The following is a 22,017-nucleotide window of genomic DNA, read 5'->3' on the forward strand; positions in this document are numbered from 1 at the left end:
ACAGGGCGGGTCAGGGCAGGACATACAACTCGTGTCTCACAATACAGATGACAATTAAATTCTTGAGCTAGGTAAGACCTACAAGGGGAACAAAGCACAGCACCTCTAAGCATTTGGAGGGTGACAGGAGGAGGGAGAAGATCCAGAGAAGGCCGGTGGTTGAGATGAAGTAGCAGTGGTGTGGAAAGAAATCCCGTGGCACCCGGAAGCCAAGTGGAGATAAGTTTGGAGGACGGTTGTGTCGGTGGTGCTGTTTAGATGAGAACTGGGACACAACCAGGAGAACTGAAAATGTGGAAGTCACTGGTGACCCTGACAAACACTGTTCACGTACACATGGGGACGGGGGCCTAACTGATGAATCTGGATCCAGGGACTGTGGAGAATATTTGTATTATCTTTATTCTTTCCCCATGAATTTAAAAGCATTTTAAAATGTTTAAAAATTGAGAGTGATAAGAAAGGAAGTGAAGACAGAATTTACAGGCAACATTTGGGAAATAGGACATAGAACCAGAGTAATGGGGAATCGTGTGTGTGATTAAGGAAGGTATTTTTTTTTTTAAAGGTGCGAGACATCATAGTGTGCTGTGTAGTGATGGGAATAGCCTTGAAAACAAAAGTCTGTGATGCCAACGAGAATGGAGTCCCTCCCTATATCTTATATTTTTGGTTGTGAGCCTAGCCTTTAACGGCTGAGCCATATCTCCAGCCCCCTCCCCATATCTTAAACGTTCAGATCAGTAATGATTTCTTCTACCCACCCCCTTCACCCTGCCACCACCCAACTCAAGAATCAATTCTACAGCATTCTTAATGACAATCTGTTTGGGGCATTCTTGGGAACAGAAGCTTTCTTCTGTTGTTGTATGTTTTTCAATGACTATAACAAATTCAGGAGACTTTCTTACTTTAAATAAGGTAACAAGGCATACCCCTTTTTACACTGGTACACCTCATACCATTCAGCCTCGTAAAACTCCCCTCCCTCTTCCGTCCTGCCCCATGGACGTTATCACTGCTCATAGCGTGGTGCAGTCTCTGTGCCTTTCTTTCCATTAGATGTGCATAGTCACACATAGGTGAGTGGACTCTTTTAAAATCATTCTGTCCTGTGCTCCCAGCTTGATTTTCTTCTCTTGCTTAATGTAACAGAGACACTCTTGAAATCAATGTATATTTTATTGTATAGTAGTCCATAGATGGATGTAAAGTTTTATGTACCCTTGCCCACCTTAAACAGTGTTAGAGAGAGCTTCTCACGTTTTCTCATTCTTGTTTGAAGATTTGCCCTCCACCCTGTTATGTAAGGTACATTCTTAGAGCTGACGCTGCCCTTGCCTGGGATGGCCCTCTGCCTGCCGTGGCATTTTTCTATTGCTGTTAATTCTTTGATGTGGTTTTTTACTTCACTTTGTACATGAGTGTAGGCTTATAAAAATCTGGGGGAATGCAAGTCCATCATCCATATATTTGTCACTTTTCCTGTTAAGCTTTCATAGGAGTTGATGGTTTACCCTTGAAGCAGGCACAGTGCAGCAAAACCCTAAGTTAACAAATGAGTTTTCTTTTAGGATTTGTTTTAGTAAGAGACTGTGACTCCATGAATCTTTTCGTGGCTTTACTGTTTTGCTTGACCTCAGATGCTGTCTGTACATCTAAGCTTCCGGGTTAGCGAATCAGTTGTCACTGAGTAGTTAATAAAGAAAATCTAGCAGAGTTTTGCTGAGACACTCAAGAGAGAAGTTTCCTTTTGTGAGTAAGTTTGGCTGTTCTGAACTCAGTGAGAGAGAAAACTGCATATAGATGAACGAGCTGGAGGATTGCCTGCAGGAAGTGTTTGTCATAAGGCTCGCCCATACTTTATTTAAAGAATACATAGGACTTTAATCCCCAGAGCATATAAAAAAAATGAACGTTGAAAGACATCTTCTGAGAAGTGACTCAGATGCTGGAGCCCAGTAATTCCTATTGTCATAAAGATGGACAGATATTTCTTATGTAACCACAGTATGGGAATTACTGCTCTAAAGATACAGAGCCCTAAAAGGATTTGTTTTATTTTAAAGTTTTATTGAAATTCAGTCACATACTACACAATCTACTCCTTTAATGTATTCTTGGGTGCTTAATTCTTTTAGCATGCTCACATAACAGCACAATTGTCATTACCACCTAATTTTGAATGTTTTCATAATCCCCCGAATAAAGCACATGGCCCTTGGCAGCCACTGCCCATTACCTCCTGTTGAACTATCAGCCCTGGCAACCGCTAATCTTTTCATCTTCATAGATCTCCCTATTCTGAGTGTCTTACATAAACCAAATTATGATATGTGCACTTTTCTGACCAGCTTTTATAACAGAACATAAAGTTTTCAAAGACTGTTCATGATGTATCAGACCTTTCTTTTTAAATCAAATAATAATACATTGTGTAAGTATATTACCTTCTGTTTATCCATTTTTCCACTGATATACATATTAGTGTGTCTCTATTTTTGATTTTTATATATAACACTGCTATGGACATACATAAGCTAATTACATATATATACATATACATATATATATATACATATACACACACATATATGCATTTTGTTCTTGTTGCTTATTTGGTGTTTTGAGACAGGATCTCTCTATGTAGCTCTGGATGGCTTCCCAAGTGCTAGGATTAAGGCATGTGCCACCATGTCCAGCTGTATATATATATTTTAATTTCACTTGGATATTTACTCTGGACAGAGTGACTTGGTCAGTTTAATATTAGAGTCTATTACAGTTAGGCTTTCTTCTCATTTTCTGCTTCCCTACCATTCCTGTCCTCGGTGTACACACTCACAGTCACTCTCTTTGTGCTGGCTCATCCTTTTGTTACCTTGACACAAGTTAGAGTCATCTGAGAGGAGGGGAGCTCAATTGAGGAAATGCCTCCCTAAGATCGGCTTGTGTGCAAGTCTGGGAGGCATTTTTCTTGACTGATGATTATGTGGAAGGGTCCAACTCATCATGGGCAGTGCCACCCCCGAGCAAGCCATGAGGAGCAAGCCAGTAAACAGCACTCCTCCATGGCCTCTGCATCAGCTTCTGCCCCAAGTTCCTGTTTTGAGTTCCTGCCTGACTTCCCTGGATGATGAACTACATGCTGTAGAATGAAATAAACCATAGTGTTATCTCCATTAAGATTTATTTCAGACTTAAGGGGCCCAGAACTGTGAAAGACTGTGAGTCATATTCAACTAGTGAATTCATGTCGATTTGTTACAGCAGTCACAGAAAACCTTTTGGTCATAGTGTTTTTCATGGCAACAGCAGCCTACGACTCTTGTAGTGCGTGGGTATTCCCAGGTTGCTTAGTGGGATATCTGACTGCTTCAGACTCTGAGGGTCCTTTGAAGCATGGAGAAGAAGAGAAGGAAGCTTCTACTTCACCTTAGAGGGGCTCTGGAAATGGAATTGAGCTCCATCTTTAAATATAGGATTAAGAAACAACTCTAACAATATAGAGCACAGGTGATGTTAGAAACTAAGTAAGTTAAAGGATGCATATGATAATCAAACTGTCACTCATGCTGAAGCATGGCTTTCCAACAGTCTCTAGCCATATTGCAAGGGCTAACACATGGAATAGTCATCCCTTTCCCTTGGAGTGAGAGTGTCTTTCCCAGCATTCCTTTGTCTCCTCAAGAGTGAAATGCCATAGATGAATAGTATTCTCCAAAGAACTGTCCTTGCTTGGAATGGTGGCCTGCAAAAATGCTCTGTTCATGGCTTCCTCTTCTTAGCTTCATGACACTTGAAGTAATACTTATGAGTCAACTTACTTTTGATGATTTAACACAAAATGCTCTAGTTACAGCCTGCTTTGCCAAGAGCTAGAGGAATGGCCTTAGTCTCTGGGTTGCTTTCCTGTGGTTGCTGTAACAGATTGGCATGAAGTCAGCTTGAATACAACTCATCTGCAGTTCCTTATAGTTCTGGAAACCTTTGAATATTAAATGAACCTTAGTGCAGAAAACACTAAGCGAGCTTCGAAGAGGAAGAGTCCATTTGCTAGTCTTTTCTAGATTGTAGATCCACATTCCTAGTGTACCTTGACATAACACCTTTCTCCATCTATAAAGCCAATGAGCTCTACCTTTTCTCATTGATTCTGTTTCTACCACAGGCCACCTGCTCTTCTGGCATACTTCCTTCTGCTTCCTTTTGAAGGAGACTCATGATTACACTTAGGACCCACCCAGATAATAAAAAATAATTTCCCTGTGTGAAGAACTTGAACTTAGTCACAGCTGGAAAGACCCCCTTTTCATGTAAGAGAACATTCAGTTGTTCCAGATGTTAGGCTTATTATGGCCCAGGTATAAAATAGTCCTGAAAGGGTCATGTATTGAAGGCATGGTGGTCCTGTTGGGAAGTGATTGGATCACTACGGTGCTAACCACCTCAGTGGCTTAAATTCCTTGATGAGTTTCCAGATGAACGTGCCAAATTGAAGAAAGTGGGCCATGGGAGGGTATGCCTTTGAGGAAGTATATCTTATTCCTGACTCTTCTTCTGCTACCTATCTGCCACAAGGTGAGACGTTTGCTCCACTGATCATTCTCCATCAAAATGTTCAGTGTTGCCTTAGGCACCCAAAGATGCTGCTAAGCAAATAATGTGCTGCAACCTTGGCAACCGTGAGCCAAAATAACTCTTCCCTCCTGTAAATTCATATCTCAGGCTTTCTGTTACAGCAAGAGAAAACTTTAGTAACCCAGGACTCATGTCTTTCTAGGTCACGGTTCAGTTCATTATGAAACAGCTTAGATCTTTCAACTGCTTTTGTTTCCATTTTTGTCTGTAAATGAACTGATCCTTGAGGGAGGGGGGAAAGAAGAGTAATTTGAAAAGCACACAACAGGTCATAGAATCTGTTTGTTCAGCAAACTTATGTAGAGGGACTGAATATTATGCTAAGAGGCCCCACTTTCTGCTGCTCAGGTAGTGGCTGTGGCTGTCCAGGTCAGCATTTCCTGCTCTCTCCACACTCCTGCTGAAGTGGTCTGTGAGTCAGCAGAAGTCATCTCAAGTGAGCCACAGTGGGTTTTCTTGCACATGAACACCTCTTTACAGATTTTATTCAGCTGTCTCAGAAGCCAATGCTATAGGAGATATTCACAATTGACCCTGGACCCAACTCCACATTCCTGGCCCAGAGAACCTAGTTATAAATATCTTCTTCAGCTGATTCACCAATAAAAATCTGTGGAACTTTCCCATACATCCTTATTTTAACATCTCTTTTCTATATTGAACCCCCAATATTTAAAATTAAAATATAATTATATATATAATTTTCCTCTATTCCCCTTCCTTCAACTCCACCCATGACCTCTACCTTGCTTTCTCTCAAATTCCTGGTCTCCTCTGCTTTAGTTGTTATTGTTACATATTCTTAAATATATAAATACAACCTGCTGAGTGTGTTCAGTGTAGCTTGCATGTACAAGATTTCAGGGAACACTACTTGGTTTGGGATAACCGATTAGGGAGTTCCTCCCTGGGGAAAACTATTTCCTTGAGCTCAGCATCCCTGGACTTAGCTGTCATTCTTCTTCTAGGGGTGGAGTCACATGACAGTCCCCTTCCACATCAGCATGTCTGTTGGTGTTGTCCTTGTTCAGGTCTAGTTTAGGAATTATATTATTGAGGTACCTTGGGTGAAGCTTCTCTGTCATTTCTAGGAAACACAGCAGAGATTTTTGGACCCTGGCTCTTACAGTCTTACTTACTTAATGTTCCCTGAGCACTGGGTTGCAATAGTTGTGTTGTAGATGTATCCATTGGGGCTGGATACTCTATGATCAGTTTGAGTTGCAAATTTTTATCAAGAAATTTTTTTAAATCATCCTAAGAGGCACCTAGATACTTGCGGGTTATAAGGTTAAATAAGATGGAATTTAGAGTATATGGTCCTTAGTCAGCTTTTATAAAAAGGAGGTCAGCCTCCATATACACTCTTTATAGCTCAATATGATATATAGGGATCAGAAATATGTACTTCAGAAGGTAAAAAATAACGCCGGATGGGGCTGGAGAGATGGCTCAATCATTAAGAGCACTGGCTGTTCTTCCAGAGGAGCCAGGTTCAATTCCTAGCACCCACATGGCAGCTCACAACTGTCTGTAACTCCAGTTGCAGGGGATCTGATACCTTCATACCAATGCACATAAAATAAAGTTAAATTGTTTTTTAAAAGGCAAGATGAATAGTTTCTACTTTGGAAATTTATAGTAGATAGGATGGATAAGATATCAGCATCCAAAGCTGTTATAACATACGTGGTGTGAAAGAGGTTGATATGAATGATGCTAGTTATGGCTGGAGTGAGGACAGATGGGAGAAGACCACTTGGATGTCTTAGGAGAGCTAGTCTTTACGCAAATGTTGGGTAAGGATGACCAGAAAGAACAGAGGTCATGACACAGAGAATCAGCAATCCTGAGAGTCTAAGGGGTGAGTTTATGAGGGACAGAAAACATGACAGAGTAGGCTTTCTGTTTTTGATAGATTTGGTTCTTCAGTGGCTATCTTATGGAAAACTCTTGAAAGTAGACAGGAAGTTAAGCCAGGAGTTTGAGATAATAATGATTATAGAGACTAGAGAACTGGAGCTTGGCTTTATAGGGTCACTAGTAAAGTCACAGATGTAGACAAGATTCTCGGGATAATAATAAGAAAGGAACCTGGTACACGTCTATCCTGAGAACACAAGGGACACCAGAGGAAATGATGGAGTCATCTAAACCACACGACCAGGGTTGGCGAGGTAGCCAGCTCAGTAGTTAAGAGTATGCAATGTTTCTGCAGAGGATCTGAGTTTGCTTCCCAGAAACCCTGGCAGCAGGTTCACAGCTACTGGTAACTCCAGCTCTAGGAGATCCAATGCCTGCCTCTAGCCTCCATGGCCACCTGCATACACATGCATGCACATAATTAAAAGAAATCTTTAAAAGGAACCAAACAGCAAAATATGTGATCTTCTAGAGACTCAGGGCAGGGAACCAAGAAACTATAGATGGCCAGCAAAGGGGCTGTGGCAGATATTCTTGCCCCAGCATAGCCAACTCCTATTAAGCCCACTCGTCTCTTTGTGTTTATCATTTTGGTACAATTATATTTGAATGTTAGCTAAGATAGTCATGAAATTTGGCAGGTTTATATAGAGAGATCTAGACAGAAGGGCAAGACAAATTGATGTATGCAACCGAGACCAGCTGGCAAAACCCTTCAAAGCTATGGTGCTTTTTTACTATGACCTGCCAATATATTTAGTGCTAGGATTTAAACTAAGAACAACTTTATTATTAGAAAATGAGACTAAATTCTGCCAATCAAATAGAAACCCATGACAGTGAGTGTGGGTCCAGGAAGCAATCAACCAGCCAAGCTAAGTGTCCTGACTGTTCTGGGATTCTTTACAAATGCTCGTCTGCTGCTTCCTCAACCCCTTCCTCATCTGCTGGTGGTTATACTTAGAAACTGGAAGTCAAGACCAAAGCTTCAGCCAAATGACTAGTGGAGCGCAGTGTCATCGAGGTGAGGATATTTGTCTATGTGTATTGTAAGTTTTGTGATGCCAGTTTATATAGTTATAATAGTTCATTCTTTTCGTTGACTGTCTATTGGTTTCTGATATTTAGAGGTTCATAGACATGATGTGCTTCTTCCTGGATAAGTCTGCCATCTCAAGGCATGCTTCAGTGAAAGAAGGTTTCAGATAGAATCCTACTGTGAAGTCTAGCTCTTTATTAAAAAGTAAGAACAAAAACACATGCAGTGAAAGACTAGTCAGAGTTCCAATTTTGTATCTTAATCACCTGACTCTCATGTTCCTTTGAAGTGAGAGACATGTACCTATACAGCATTCCAGTCAGTACACCTTGCCCTGTCCTAGGGTAAAGTGCATTTTTGATATCCCTCTGGAGCAAATCCATGTGGTACTAGTTGAAACACATGTCTTCAAGTGTGGATTATGAGCTACGATGTAGTCATGCTTTACCTAACAAGGAGGATCTGTTCTAAGAGATGCCGTGAGGTGATCTCATCCTTGTGTGTGCATTGTGGAGTGTCCTTGCACAAATCCAGATGGTATAGGTCCACCATTTGTCATGGCCTCTTGATGCGATCAAGAGATGTAGAAAACATACATCTGTGAGTTTCCTACCCAAACAGCATACGGTACTATTTCATAGTCATGTTACAGTCATGTTGGAGCATGCTCTAATGCAATGATTGAATATAGGACCATTAGTATGTAAGAAAGCATCATATATTTATCATCAAGCATGGCACCATACCTAGCTGCATGTGCTATAGTTTGTGTGTATGCACAGTGTGGTATGGTGTGTATGTATGTGTGTGTGTGTGTGTGTGTGTGTGTGTGTGTAAGCATGACAATGATGTCACATGTCTTTCCTTGATTGTTCTCTAACTTTAGGAGATAGGGCCTCTTGCCAAACCAGAAGCTCGTTGTTTTGATCAGATTAACTGGCCACTGGGCTTCAAGGGTCCACATATCTCCACACATTCTAACCCTTAGTGTTAGAGTTATAGACACACACTATTATGCCTGACTTTTCAAATGTGGGTGCTGAGAATCCAAACCCAGATCTTACGCTTGCCACAGCAGGCGTCTTGTTGACTGAGATGTCCATTCAGACCCAGAGTGTGCTCTACTTTTGATTCTGAAAATTTTTATTTTTGAGAATTTCATGCATGCATGCATGTTCTCTCTTTTGATCCAACCCACCTCGCACTCTCTCTCCTCTCCTTTTGGATGCTCTCTACTTTTAGATGACTGGCTGTGTCACGTTTGCATCACCACAGAGGTATGAGTGGTGATCAGGCTGCACATGTCACCAGGACGGCAGGAAGCAAAGGGAGTTTTTCATCTCTCTTACAATCTCCTGGGACCACAGCTGGATACACATGGCTGCTTGTTGAACAAAATGTCATTATACAGCACACGATTAGATATTTTAAGTGTTATATAAAATTTTTAACTCCACATCCTAAAGTGTAAACTGAGTTAACTTGCATATTCACATACTAGTGATATTAACCAAAGGGAAATATAGTAAGGTTAATTACAGATAACATGGTAACCATATTCCATTGGTTTTATAGCAATAAGATACAAGTCACTATGGTAGGCTGAACCCTGAATCATGCAGATGTCCGTTCCTCATCTGTGGAATGTGGATTTATTACTTTATGGCAGAAGGAAACTAGGAATGGGGGGAGAGGAGTTGTTCCAAGTTAATCTGGGTGGACCCCAGAGGAAGTCTCAAGCAAGAGGCAGGCAGAAGGAGACAGACCGTGGTAGAAGGGATGTGTTGCTAGAAATAGCCTGGAGTAGAGGGGAATGGAGAAACCCGTAGAAGGAGGAAGGCACTAGAAGTTGAAAGAATAAATGCAGCATATTTTATCCTCATAGCCTCTAGAGAAAACTTGTTCTGTCTACACCTTGGAAACTGGTTTTAGATTTCTCACTCCTGGAATAGTGAGATAATAGATGGGTAGTGTTTTAATCCTCTACATTTGTGGTAATTCATTATGGCAGCCCTAGGAAAAGATACAGCCATCAGTATTAATGTCTGCAGTCTCATGGTCCAGCACTTGGAAGTTTCCATGGGAGCTGTTCTGAAAACTCACGCTGTATGTGGCTGACATTTCTTGGCTGTACACTGGGATCATGAAGAATAAAGAAATAAATACACATAGTAAAGGTGTTGGATTGTCAACCATTGAATCTGTGAATGATTTTCTTGTCTCTCACTAAACACAATTGCAACTAGATCACCATTTGAATGGAAATCAAATATAATGAAGCCATGTTTTTGTTCCATTCAGCCTATTGGGATAATATAATCTGGCCCAGTACCAGAAGCTCTGGGGCTCTGCTCCAACAAATGCTTGCCTGATAGCATGTAACTTACTCATTGATTCTCCTCCTAAGCAAATGGACTACTTTATCAAACAAGCATTAGGCTGTCTGGGTCCCCATTAAAGAGTGTTAACATATCAAAATGGGACATTCAGTTAGAGGAATGCAGTGCCACCGGGGATGGGATTTTAAGGAACTGGAAGCAGTTGATTATCAGGTAAGAGAGGGAAGAATTGCCCGGGCTTCTACTCGGTGCCAAGCTGGAACAGAGGAGTGAAAGCAGTGGAGCCTTTGTTTGGAGGGGCTGTCAGCTTGAATTTGGGAAACAGAATTACTGTTGAAACTATTGCAAAATCAGACATAATCCATGGTCGCTTGAGAGAATTGTTAGAGCCTGACTTTTATCACCTATGTATTTGCTCACAGGACTATTAAGAAATTACACAGAAACGTAAATTTGCTCTTTGCTCATAGGGAAACAATAAATTGCAGTTGCTACATACGGCAGCAGAGTGTTATGATCAGGACTCTCAGGAAATCAATGCCCAAATAGCAGACCAATCTGGTTTCGAGAAGCCCCTAGACAAGCACCTTCTATTGACATGTACAATTTAATGTACGACAGAGGTCAATAAAAATGGAAATTTTCCTTCTTGTGATCTAGCTGTGCCCACAAAGAAGTACAAAGCGGTTTCTGGCTTGCGGGCAAAACACTGGCAGACTGTTCAGGCTGGTCATTGGTCTGATTAACTGTACCGTTCACCCACTAAGTCAACATCTTAACACAATACCACCTTCTTTATTCCAGCTGGCAGAAAGTTTTCATTCTCCACTTTCAAGACTTTCAAGTGCCTCTGCCAAGTTCTTATTAGTAATAGTGTGATCAGAAAAGGGAGAGGCAATGTAGAACAGAGACACAGTGCAGAATGACATTTACAAAAGAAATCCTGAGATACTGTAGGACCATTACAAAATATTGAGGTTTACACTGCTTCATATGGTTGCACAATTGCATAGGCCGAGAGCTGCAAAGGTCCCGGTTGACCCACAGCTGAATGTTAGCTCAGTCCTCCATCTGTTTGCACCGTGTAACCAGGTCTCTGGGGTGCTCAGACAAGGCTACCCTCTTGTCAGAGAAGTTTTTGTTTGAACTAGAATTTCTGGCTCTGGTTTGCCTTATTGATTTTAGCCCTCTCTCCTTTAGCAAGTGATAGAAAATGCCTCGGAGGAGAGCTCTACAGTAAAATGACAAGGATGTAAAGATAAAAATAAAACCGAGATGGTTCATGCTTCCACCGAATAGAGCCTGTGTGCAGGTTGTTTTTTCTCTTGCCTTTCAACTTCAGTGAGGCAGCAGGCCGGAGCCAACATTTCAGAACGGCTTAGTACATTTTCCCTTTAATCATGGGCTTCTTAGTTACTGTTTCTAAATATGAAACTCATATCTCTTCTCAGAAATAAAAATCTCTGTTCTATAAATTAACATTGTTGTTCCCTACGAGGTAACAGAGAAAACTCGGGAGGCATGAACTCCAGCAGGAAGGGGCAGTGGTAGTCAGAGAGCCCCTGTGGTGAATCGTAGCCTGGTGTCCCGCTTCTGTTAACGTTTACATGTTGCTGAGGTGGAAGTCCTAATCTGGTGGGTGGTAACCACACTGCTGTATAAACTGATTGTGTTCACCTGGGACAATGCTAGTGCTTGTTTCAAACGCTGAACCGAAGGTTATGTAAATGTGAATCCTGGGCGCTCTAAAAGGGTTTAGCAATGGTCAAAGCCTCCACAGTTCAAAGAGCAGAACTACCCTGAAGTAGTTCATACTGCAGGCTAGAGAGGTGGATGAGTGGACAAAATGTTTGCCTGTGAGCACCATGACCTGGGTTTGACTCCCAGTGCCGAGAGGCAGAGACAAAGGCTCCCTGGGACTCCCTGGCCAGCTAGCCTGGCCTCATTGTCTACCACCAGGCTAAAGAGAGATTTGGACAAAAAGCATGCATAGCGCACCTGAGGAATGGCACTCTGGTTTCCATACCAGGTGTACTCACATGCACACTCATCTGTGCACACACATAACACATGGAATCCACATGTTGGACTCTGTTGTAGCTTCTGGTGTTTACTTAACATGTGAGTTCTCAGACTCCAGGTAGCCTGTGGGCTCAGCTGCTCCAATGAGGACAGATGACACCATTGTGTGTTTGTTTATTCTCTCATTTATTCCTTTCATACACTGATCTCTAATCTTTATTTTGAAATCATTGCACATTTAAGCAAATTGCAAGTATAGCATAAAGACTTCCTATAGGCCCTTTATCTGGAGCTGCTAAATGTTAATATCACCAAATTTGAAAAGTCAAAGTATATGTGCATGTGTGTATACAGAGTCACGTTATTTTTTAATGAAACATTTGATAGTATATTGAAGATATGGTATTTTTACTTTTTCTCTTAAATACTTCAGTATTTTTTGTTACAAACAAGCACATTCTCTTATGCAATATAGCACAATGGTAAATATCGGAAAATTATTGTTGGTATCACACAGTTTAACCTACATACATAATTAAAATTTTGTCAAATGTTCCATTCTTTTTAATTAAAAAATTGTGTTTATGGATGTTTTGTGGCATGCATACCGTGTGTGTGTGTGTGTCTGGTGCCTGCAGAGAAGAGGGCGATGGATCCCTGGAACGGGAGTGACAGATGGCTGTGAGCCACCATGGAGGTGCTGGGAATCAAACCCAGGTCCTCTGCAAGAGCCACCACTGCTTTAACCACTGAACCAGCTCTCTGACTCCAATTCTTTCCAGTTTTAAAGGACTTTTACTTTCATTATTTAGTGGGAAATTATTTATACGCATCAAAATTCATACCAGTTCTCTGCACAGGTGGCTCCTGCCATCCTGGGCTGAGCATGCGTTCCTGGCCCCAAGCGATAGGGCAGCTTTAATGCCTGCTCCTAAGATTCCTTGCTGTGGGTTTTAGTCTGTTTCCTTCCTCCAACTGCTATGAGCTGTAGATGAAATTCTAAACGTTCTTATTAAATAAGAAACACAAAGCCAAATACAGAGTTAAAAGCCCAAGAGATCAGAGCACTAGCCAATAGCCTTTAGCTTACCACCTGCTGCCATCCTTCCCCCGAGAGAGACCTTCTCCTGTGTGACCTGTCTTTTTATTGCCTTTCTGTTCTACCTTCTCATTGGCTCTAAACCCAACCACATGATTTCCTTGTCACTGACTGTCTATACAGACCTCCAGGTCTCTATGGTTTGAACTGGGATTAAAGGTTAGGGTCACTGCTTGACTGTGTCCTTGACTACGCATAGACTCTGCCTGCCATGTGATCGGATTAAGGGCCTGTGCCACCACCACCAGACTTCTGCTAAATGGCTTGCTTTTAGCTCTGATCCCCAGGCAACTTTATTTATTAACATACAAATAAAATCACATTTCAGCACAAATAAAATATCACCATAATGAGTCATCACCTTTGCCTAAGAGGTAAGGATGTTGGTTGTCCTTTCCTTAGATGACCTTTCCCCATAGGGAGTGCTATGCCTTTCCCTGGGTGATAGATAGGGTTTGCACATTTCTGTCCACTCACAATCCCTATGCTGAGAGCCTCACTCTCAAGGTGATGTTATTGGGAGGCACAGCCTTGGGGATGTGATTAAGTCAAGAGGGTGGGGCTCTCACAAATGAACTCGTGTCCTCAGAATAGGTCCAGAGAGCTGCTTTGTCCCTTCCACATGTGAAGATGCAGCCAGAAGATACCATCTGTGAACCAGACAATGGTCCTCATAGACAATGCCTCCTCCCCTGTCCGAATCTTGGGCTTCTAAACATCCAGAACAGTAAGAAATGGGTAGTTCCGTGTGTGGGCCTGCTATCCCCCAGTTTTTGGTTGTTTTGGCTCTTCTTGGCAAGGGCCTGCCACCCAGCTACCAAATAAATACACAAAACCTTTTTCTTATTTATGAATGCTCAGCCTTAGCTTGGCTTGCTTCTAGCCAGTTTTTCTTAACTTTAAATTACCCTGACTACCTTTTGCCTCTGGGCTTTTCCTTTTTCTTACTTCTGTAAATCTTACCTTTACCCTGTGGCTTGCTGTGTAGCTGGGTGGCTGGCCCCTGGAGTCCTCCTCTGTCTCTGATTACTTTATCTCCCCTCTTCCCAGATTTCTTCTCCTATATATTCTCTCTGCCTATCAGCCACACCTATCCTTTCTCCTGCCTTGCTATTGGCGGTTCAGTTCTTTATTAGACCATCAGGTGTTTTAGACGGGCACAGTAACACAGCTTCACAGAGTTAAACAAATGCAACATAAACAAAAGTAACAGACCTTCAAATAATATTCCCCAACACCCCAGTGTTTTGTTGCAGCATCTTGGACAGAATGAGGCAGTAGGAGGGGGCTTTACTTCCAGGCCTGTACCACAGGGAGCTGTCCCCAGCCTCCCGCCTGTCACTCCTGCCCAGCCTTCCTGCTTGCATGTCTTTCTTCTGAGCTCTGGTGGGTCCCAGCAGAGCAGCCTGGGGGTAGGGGTGATCTCCCCTTCTGCCTGTAGCCCCAGCGTCCCATCATCTCACAGCAGCCACATTGGCTGTTAGGAACAGGTTCAGAATTTTATCTGAGTCCTACTTGCCAGATTATACATAGCATCTGGTATTTCCATCAGGGGAGGGTGTGCTGAGGTCCTGGCGCTTCTTAGGGATCCAGTGTTTCCTAAGATGTTGAGCAGTGGTTGTCCCACAACTACAGGCCCATAACAGTCTACAAAAGAGTTGTGACTTCACTTATACAAAGAGGTCTTTGAGGAGTTCCATACCTTTCTAACAATTATGTAGACTAATTGTTTCTTAGGCAATATTTCATATTTCTACAGCAGATATTACAAAAGATGTCCAATAAAGGCTTATGACTAACTGCCTTTAAGAGTTACTCAATTTCCCAGCAAAGTGAAAAGCCATATCCTGAGGGAAAATCACTGAGAAGTCAATTACTACCTTGGTCACTGGATGTCCAGGAGCCTACCCTGAAATGTTTCATAATGTAAACATCTTGTTGCTTTAAGAATGATTTATTTTTCATGTTCTATACTCTGAGTAAAAGCCAGAAGTCCATTTTACACTTTTTTGAGCATCTATGAATTTGATTTGTTCTCCCTATGCCCAATAAAACATTTAGAAAGAATAGCAATTATTTTCTTTCTTACTAGTAATACGAACAATTAAAAGATTCAGATTGTTGCACATTACTCTTGTAAATTTCTTTTCTATAAAATAATCAATTATTGAAAGCTAAATCTATCCCACTTTTAGCAGGCCATACTTAGAAATGGAGTATAGGGTACAGTGGTTGAGAAGTTCAGTTTGAAAGGTGTATTTAATTATATTTTCCAATAGATACAACCTTTCTGACATTCTTTCTAATCTAGAGTGAAATCATTCTTTACCACTTTGCTGAGCCATAGAAGGAAACCTGATTAAGGAACATTCACCTCTGCTAAACTAAGCATGGGCTTACCTAATAAAGGCTTTTAGCCAGCTGATCTACTCTGAAAGTTTTAGGAAACCCTCAAGTGTTTTGAAGGAAAGCTAATGGTTACAAAGGAAGAAAATCCTTTATGTTACAGAGGCCCAGCTTCCTTCATTAACAACTATAAATAGAATGTTTACATTAGAAAGCATTTTGGTGTAGGCTCCTGGACATCCAGTTACCTCTTGAAAGATGCCTTCTCAGTGATTTTCCTCAGGATATGGCTTTTCACTTTGTTGGGAAATTGCATCACTTCTTAAAGGCAGCTAGTCATAAACCTTTATTGGATATTTTTGTAATATGTGCTGTAGAGATCTGAAATATTGCCTAAGAAACAAATATTCTGCATAATTGATAAACAGGTATGGAGATCCTCCCAAGCCACTCTAAATGTGGACTTCTCAGTGGTAATTCTCCATTACATCATGGTATCACTGTGTTTTTTACTATCCATCCTCCTTTGGGATAGGGACAAAGCTAACCATTGGATTCCTTTGAAAGTTCTGCCATGAACTTTTTGTCTCCCTTGTACATGACCAAGAGTCCTTCTGGACTCCTCAGCACAAGTACTCAGCACCAGTAGTCTGAGGCATTGCCTCAATCCAAAGCTTCCTTTTTTACCAAATATCTCATTGAATGAAGATGCCCTCATTCACTTCCACAAAATATCAGAGGAAGCAAATTTACACCGTGACCTTCCCTGAGACATCTTTCTTAAGACTATACATGTAATATGTGGATTGTTTACTTTTTAACTAAAATAAAGGGTAGTAGAATTTCAGGCAGTTGTTTCCTCAGGATCCTTCATACCTCTCTATGGACTGGCCACCCAGTCTGTAGTGAGGCAGACCCTTCTAAACTCTAGATAAGGCTGGGATCCATGCCTACTGGAGCCTGTTTTCTGGTAAGTGTGAGGTTGTTCTGTTTTCTTTACATTTCTGCCTACTCTTTATCATGACACATGTGTTATTTAGCTGGCACCAGTTTCCATGCAGAGTTCTGGGCCTCTCAGTATTTCCAGATTTCCTAGTGGGAAAAGAGAATCACTTTTGATTTCAAACTGAATAAACAATATCAGTAACTTCTACCAAGCCGAAAGTGGACAACAGCTTCTTGAGGGTGAGTCATCTCGTAGATGTGTCTGGAGTTTACAGTCCTTCCTGCTAGGCTTGCTATGTCAGAACATTAGACTTGGCTCAAGGACACCAAGATGAAAAGACATTTACGGAACAACTTCTCAAATTTGGCCATTCTAAGGAACTTGCTTTGTGTCTTGAATTTAGGAGCCAATGCTTGCAATCTATTCAGATACAAAGGAACTCCTAGAGTTCAGTCACACTGTGCTGTGAGAAATTGACTCATGGCAGAACAGACATTTATCTCTCCCTTCACCCATGATTCTCTTGAAGCTAGTGTGAGGTTGGGACTAGGGTTAGAATTTTTATTGTACCCACTGGCGTTCTGGGGTTGGCTAGGGAACTTCTGAGTGTATGATGAAGGGAAGTCAGCTCTGCCACTCCAGTATCTTTCGTACTTTGCCACAGACAAATCTCCTGCTCCAGACTTCAGTAAGGATTTGGGATAGATTTCTTAGCAGCACAGTTACTGTGACTTTGTGATTTATTAGTGATTATTGCTGTTTCATATTCTATACCATGATGTTGTTTTTGCCCTCGTTGTGTTTTGTGCAAGAGAGGGAATTAAGACGTGCGGGGGAGAGCCAAAATCAAGCCCTGCCTGTTGCTATAAACAACCAAAGATGGAACTAACAGGTTATAGTAATTATATAAACAGATCGATCCTTATCCTTGATTGGAGGAAAATGTTTTCTTTTTCTCCCCATTATTAATAAGTGCTTTTAGCATATTATAAATATAGGAAAATACAAAGATAAAGTGAAACATTAGCTATTTGTGAACAAGCACATGTGTCCATTGTTAATTTTAAAAAATATGTGGCACTGGTTGCCGTAAGAGGAAAGGTCAGAGGCACAACAAAACCCAGTATCAGAGCTTTGTTAGGAGGAAGGGGGTGGGGGGACATAAGAGAGTGTGGCCAGGCCTAGGGCAGAGACAAGTGCAGGGGTGGGGGGGGGGAGAAGAGGAGGGAGGAGTCTGTGTCTGCTTTTTAAGGATTCCCCTGTACATGTGCAGGTGGACTTACAGAGCTATACCACGCATGCGCTGGTTGCATGACTGTGCTTTGCGCATTTGCACAATCACCGCAGCGCACTGATGACGTAAGACGTAAGACCCCTCTCTGCGCATGTGTGGTCATATACCTGGAGTGGCAGAATCCTAACACCCATAGCTTTAGATCAGTCAAGACAGGTGTCTATACCACAGGAATGCTAGCAAACCAAGAAATCTATCTATATATATCTGTATCTATATTTATTTTTATATCATCCCTCAAAATTGGGTAATGCTGTGATGTGGTTCAGAAGCTGCAAGTTAGTTTCTAACTCCCTAAACATTCTGAGTTATTCTGGGGAATTAATAAGAACACCTCTTTCTTATTTCTCACATAGGGGGAGCAAGGACCTCAAGGTTTTCCAGGCTCAAAGGGCACAGTGGGCCATGGCCTCCCTGGCCAGAAGGTAAGTGAATCAGAATTTGATGGAAATGCTTAGGCACATGGTCTCAATTGCTTAGCCTTGATTTTGACAGAGATCTCATGCTTCCTGCCCCTCTCACCACACTAAAAAAGTCATCTGCCACAGAATCCAAATGCCGCAGCTTTTCTACTTACCATGTATTTTCCCCCATTCTTCAAAGGCAGCCAATAAAAGAATAAATCTTTATGAGACATGTAGGAGACACAGAAACCTCGGGAACCTGGTAAATTATACAACAGTTGAGTTTCCTGAAGGCAAGGAGCTGATCAGAAGGTGTCTCATTTCCTCTTAAGTGTAAATGATTTTTCTCCCTATGTGTATTTATGTCAATAAGAACTCTAAGTCTGTAAGGGGGGTTTAGTTGCAACAAATCAAATGGTAGGATTTTTTTTTCCTTATTTGGCTTTAATGCTCATGATGTGAGTTTATCTTTTAACCATATTTTATACAGGGAGACCATGGAGAACGGGGCGATGTGGGGAAGAAAGGTGAAAAGGGGGAAATTGGAGAGCCCGGATCTCCAGGAGAACAGGCAAGATGTGGTTTTTCAAGCCTCGCTCCAGCTTTATATTATCAGCTGGTCTAGCCTATTCTGAATGTTACTCTTTTTTCCCCTAAGTAGGGCTTACAAGGACCAAAAGGAGACCTGGGACTTACGGTGAGTATCTATCCTGGAGGGAAGTTGAGGGGTCCATGCTTATGGAACTATTACATTCATGTTGTAGCTCTAGAATTATGAATGTTTTGGATGTTGGTTTGTTCTGTTTAAATGATAGTGTTTGCTGCCAGGCCAGTGTTGACGTGGCGCAGGAGGTAATTTAGTCTGGATGAGGGGAGAAATCACACTAGGGAGCCGTGCACAGCTCCATGTGAAGGCATAGGAATGCTCCCTTTTGGCTTCTGGTAGAAATGATCAGGTTGCTATTATTGGTAGTAAGGGAGTGATCTGCTTAGCAGAAGTCCACAGGCCAATGAGCTTTTATTTCCTGTGGCTTTTCTCACTTCAGGGTAGGGGCTCTTTTTTCTTGAGCTAGTTCCTTAAGGAAGTGCCATAGGCTAGTTATCTCAAAGCTGGGATTATACATATGGCCAAATTTACAGATTTGTTGAATGTCTACAAACTTTTTCTACTCTTTTCCACTCTATTAAAAACAACAAGAAGATGATTCTTTAAATTCTAATGGGTGGAAAGGTTCTAGAATTTTCATAGCAAATTCAGACTCTTCCTTTCTGATTAGAAAGCACTTCCTCTCCTGGAGATTAGAGAAGGGGACATTTAGTTCTTTTTCTTTCTTCTTTTTTGTCCAATTATCAGCTGGGAATGCTGATCCTACATATAGCGGCAGGAAAATCGGAAAGGGAAGGGAAGGGAGTCTGTCTGGTCATGACAACAGCTTCTTTCTCTTGTCCCCCACCACCAATCAGACCCCCAAAGATGCCTACATTCGTGCAGCAGTTACCTGCCAACAGTAGCAAAGACGGGATTCTGTGTAAATGGTGGAGGGAGCATTTCTCATGGCTTGATCTCTGCCTTGTTGTTCTGACATGGGGGTGGGACAGAACTATTTTCCTTCATCTAGACATTTGCATATTCATTTCTCCAACATTCCTTGGGTATTTACTGTGGTCAGACTTATGGATATGCACTATGAAAATAGGAGTCTGTGGAAATAAGAGATTATGAGCCTGAATTTGGGAGAAAGAGACAAAAAGAGTTCATCTACCATGTGATCAATATTTTGCTAAAAGAAGATTGAGGGGAATGTGGTAGTCCAGAGGAGACAAAATGATATGTGGTAGTATTCAGGGCAAGGGTTTGTCTTTGCTGTTGTGAATTCATTCAGCCTTGGCTGCTCTGTAAAATCTATAGTGGATTTCAGTAATTTCCACCGCTTTTACCCTCTCTTATCCCCTGCTCGTTCAGCTGAATCCCCTTTTCCCAAGAAGATGCCCCTCAAACTTTCATGTTGTGCGTGTGTGTATGTGCGCGTGCATGCGCATGAGTGTGTGTGTGTGTGTGTGTGTGTGTGTGTGTGTGTGTGTGTGACAGAATTTAACTAGGATTGTTTGCATGAGCATGGATGGGAGGTTATTTATGAAGCATGGACTGCTTTTCAGATATTTCTGATGAAAATAACCCCTTCAGCTATTATGTTTTCTCTACTTTTTCTCCTGCTATGATGCCTGAGCCTTGAGTGAAATGATGTAAATGTCCCTTTTAGTCCTGAGCACTCCACCATTATTATTGTTAGCATCGCAGCCAGTTATGGGCCTCTGCATTAATCACAATTAGTTTTTTTAAAGGTTCAGTTCCTTCAGCGGCTCCCTGTCAGTGTTGGTATTTCCCAGTGTCTGAACTCAGGCTTCCTGTCCTCAGACTCAACAGGGAAGGTTAACTGTTAAGGCACGAGGGTTTGTAGTTTGAAAGGCCAATTGAATATCATAGTAAATCAAAGGGCAAATGAAAATATTTGTTTTTGCTATGAATATAGAAAAAAATCTTTCAGACTGTGGTAGCTACACTGGCTTCTAAAGAAACTAAAGAGATGGCCACTGAGATGTCTCAGGGGATAATGGTGTTTGTTCCCATTCATGTAAGCCTGATGACCTGAATTTGATGCCTGCAATCCACAAAAGACTTCACATATATATTGAAGCAGGTGCCATTTGCCACCTCTCCCCACCCACTGTCTCCCTCTCTCTCTCTCTTTCAAATACATACAAACAAAAAAGTAAAAATAATAATAAATGAATTTAGAAGAATCAAAAGGCTGAGCATCCTTGCTTCGGGCAAACTGACTTGTGGTCCTTGTTTAAGTAGTCACATGTACCACAACATTTCTTGAATCTGTCTGCAGTTTGGATCATCAGAGCTTACATTCTACAGCCATCTGAGATCTTCAGGTGGATGTCCCAGAATGCACCAGACTCACTGGGGCTCGGTCACCCAGATTCTATCTGCCTCTCTTCATGCCTCCATAGTCCAGAGCAAGCCCATGATCATCTGCTCCCTCTTAAACTCTTTCTATCTCCACCCTCTTCTCTTAGTTACTTGTCAACCCCATTTTTTCACCATCTAGAATATGACTATGTAGTAACAATAACCAGTGTTGCGTCTGAAATCAAATGGACTTCCTTCTATACTACTGTTGGAGGCATCAGTTCTCACAACATCTCTAAAACATAGCTGTGAGCATTGTGCTGCTCATCAAAGAACCTTAAAGATGACCATGCCTTTGATCAAGTTTTTCAGGATAAGTAATAATATGAAAACCCAATTATGATAGAAAGTTAAGTGAAAAAATATACTCATAAAGCTTGGTGTAGATATTTTTCCCACATGTGAAAAGTTAAATAAAAAGCTGTGTGTGGTGGTACACACCTAAAATCTCAACAGCCAGAAGGCTGAGGCAGGAGGATTAAAAATTCCAAGCAAGGGCTGGGTGGTGGTGGTGGTGGTGGTGGTGGTGGTGGTGGTGCACGCCTTTAATCCCAGCACTTGGGAGGCAGAGACAGGCAGATAGATCTCTATGAGCTTGAGGCCTGCTTGCTCTACAGAGCAAGATCCAGGACAGGCACCAAAACTACACAGAGAAACCCTGTCTCGAAAAACAAAAAACAAAAAAACAAAATTCCAAGCAAACCTGGGCTACATAGTGAGGCCTTGTTTCAAATAAACCAGGTGACATACATTTCTTCCTTCTAGAGATATCTTACATAAATACATAAAGTTTCCCTTTCAGCATGCCCTCTGGTTCAGAATTATCAACTGTCTCTCAGAATGTGGAAAAGTATGGCAATGCCTGAAGAAGAGAGACCTGTAGTAAATTTTTTGGGGGGCTGCCAATTCACAAATAATAACATGGAGACTTATGATTAATTATAAAAGATTGGCCTACAGCTTAGGCTTGTTCCTGACTAGCTC

The 22,017-nt window shown here is 41.6% G+C and overlaps 1 protein-coding gene across 1 annotated transcript in view; it reads left to right on the forward strand.

Moving 5' to 3' along the window:
* Positions 1 to 22,017, forward strand: part of Col28a1 (collagen type XXVIII alpha 1 chain) — a 164,140-nt gene that overhangs the window by 120,338 nt on the left and 21,785 nt on the right. The window contains exons 28-30 of the mRNA XM_028869847.2: positions 18,006 to 18,074; positions 18,544 to 18,624; positions 18,715 to 18,750. Of these exons, the coding sequence (XP_028725680.1) occupies positions 18,006 to 18,074; positions 18,544 to 18,624; positions 18,715 to 18,750 (186 nt within the window). The remainder of the gene's footprint in view (positions 1 to 18,005; positions 18,075 to 18,543; positions 18,625 to 18,714; positions 18,751 to 22,017) is intronic.

Source organism: Peromyscus leucopus, chromosome 3 (assembly GCF_004664715.2).
Source record: "Peromyscus leucopus breed LL Stock chromosome 3, UCI_PerLeu_2.1, whole genome shotgun sequence".
In the NCBI taxonomy this organism is placed as follows: domain Eukaryota; kingdom Metazoa; phylum Chordata; class Mammalia; order Rodentia; family Cricetidae; genus Peromyscus; species Peromyscus leucopus.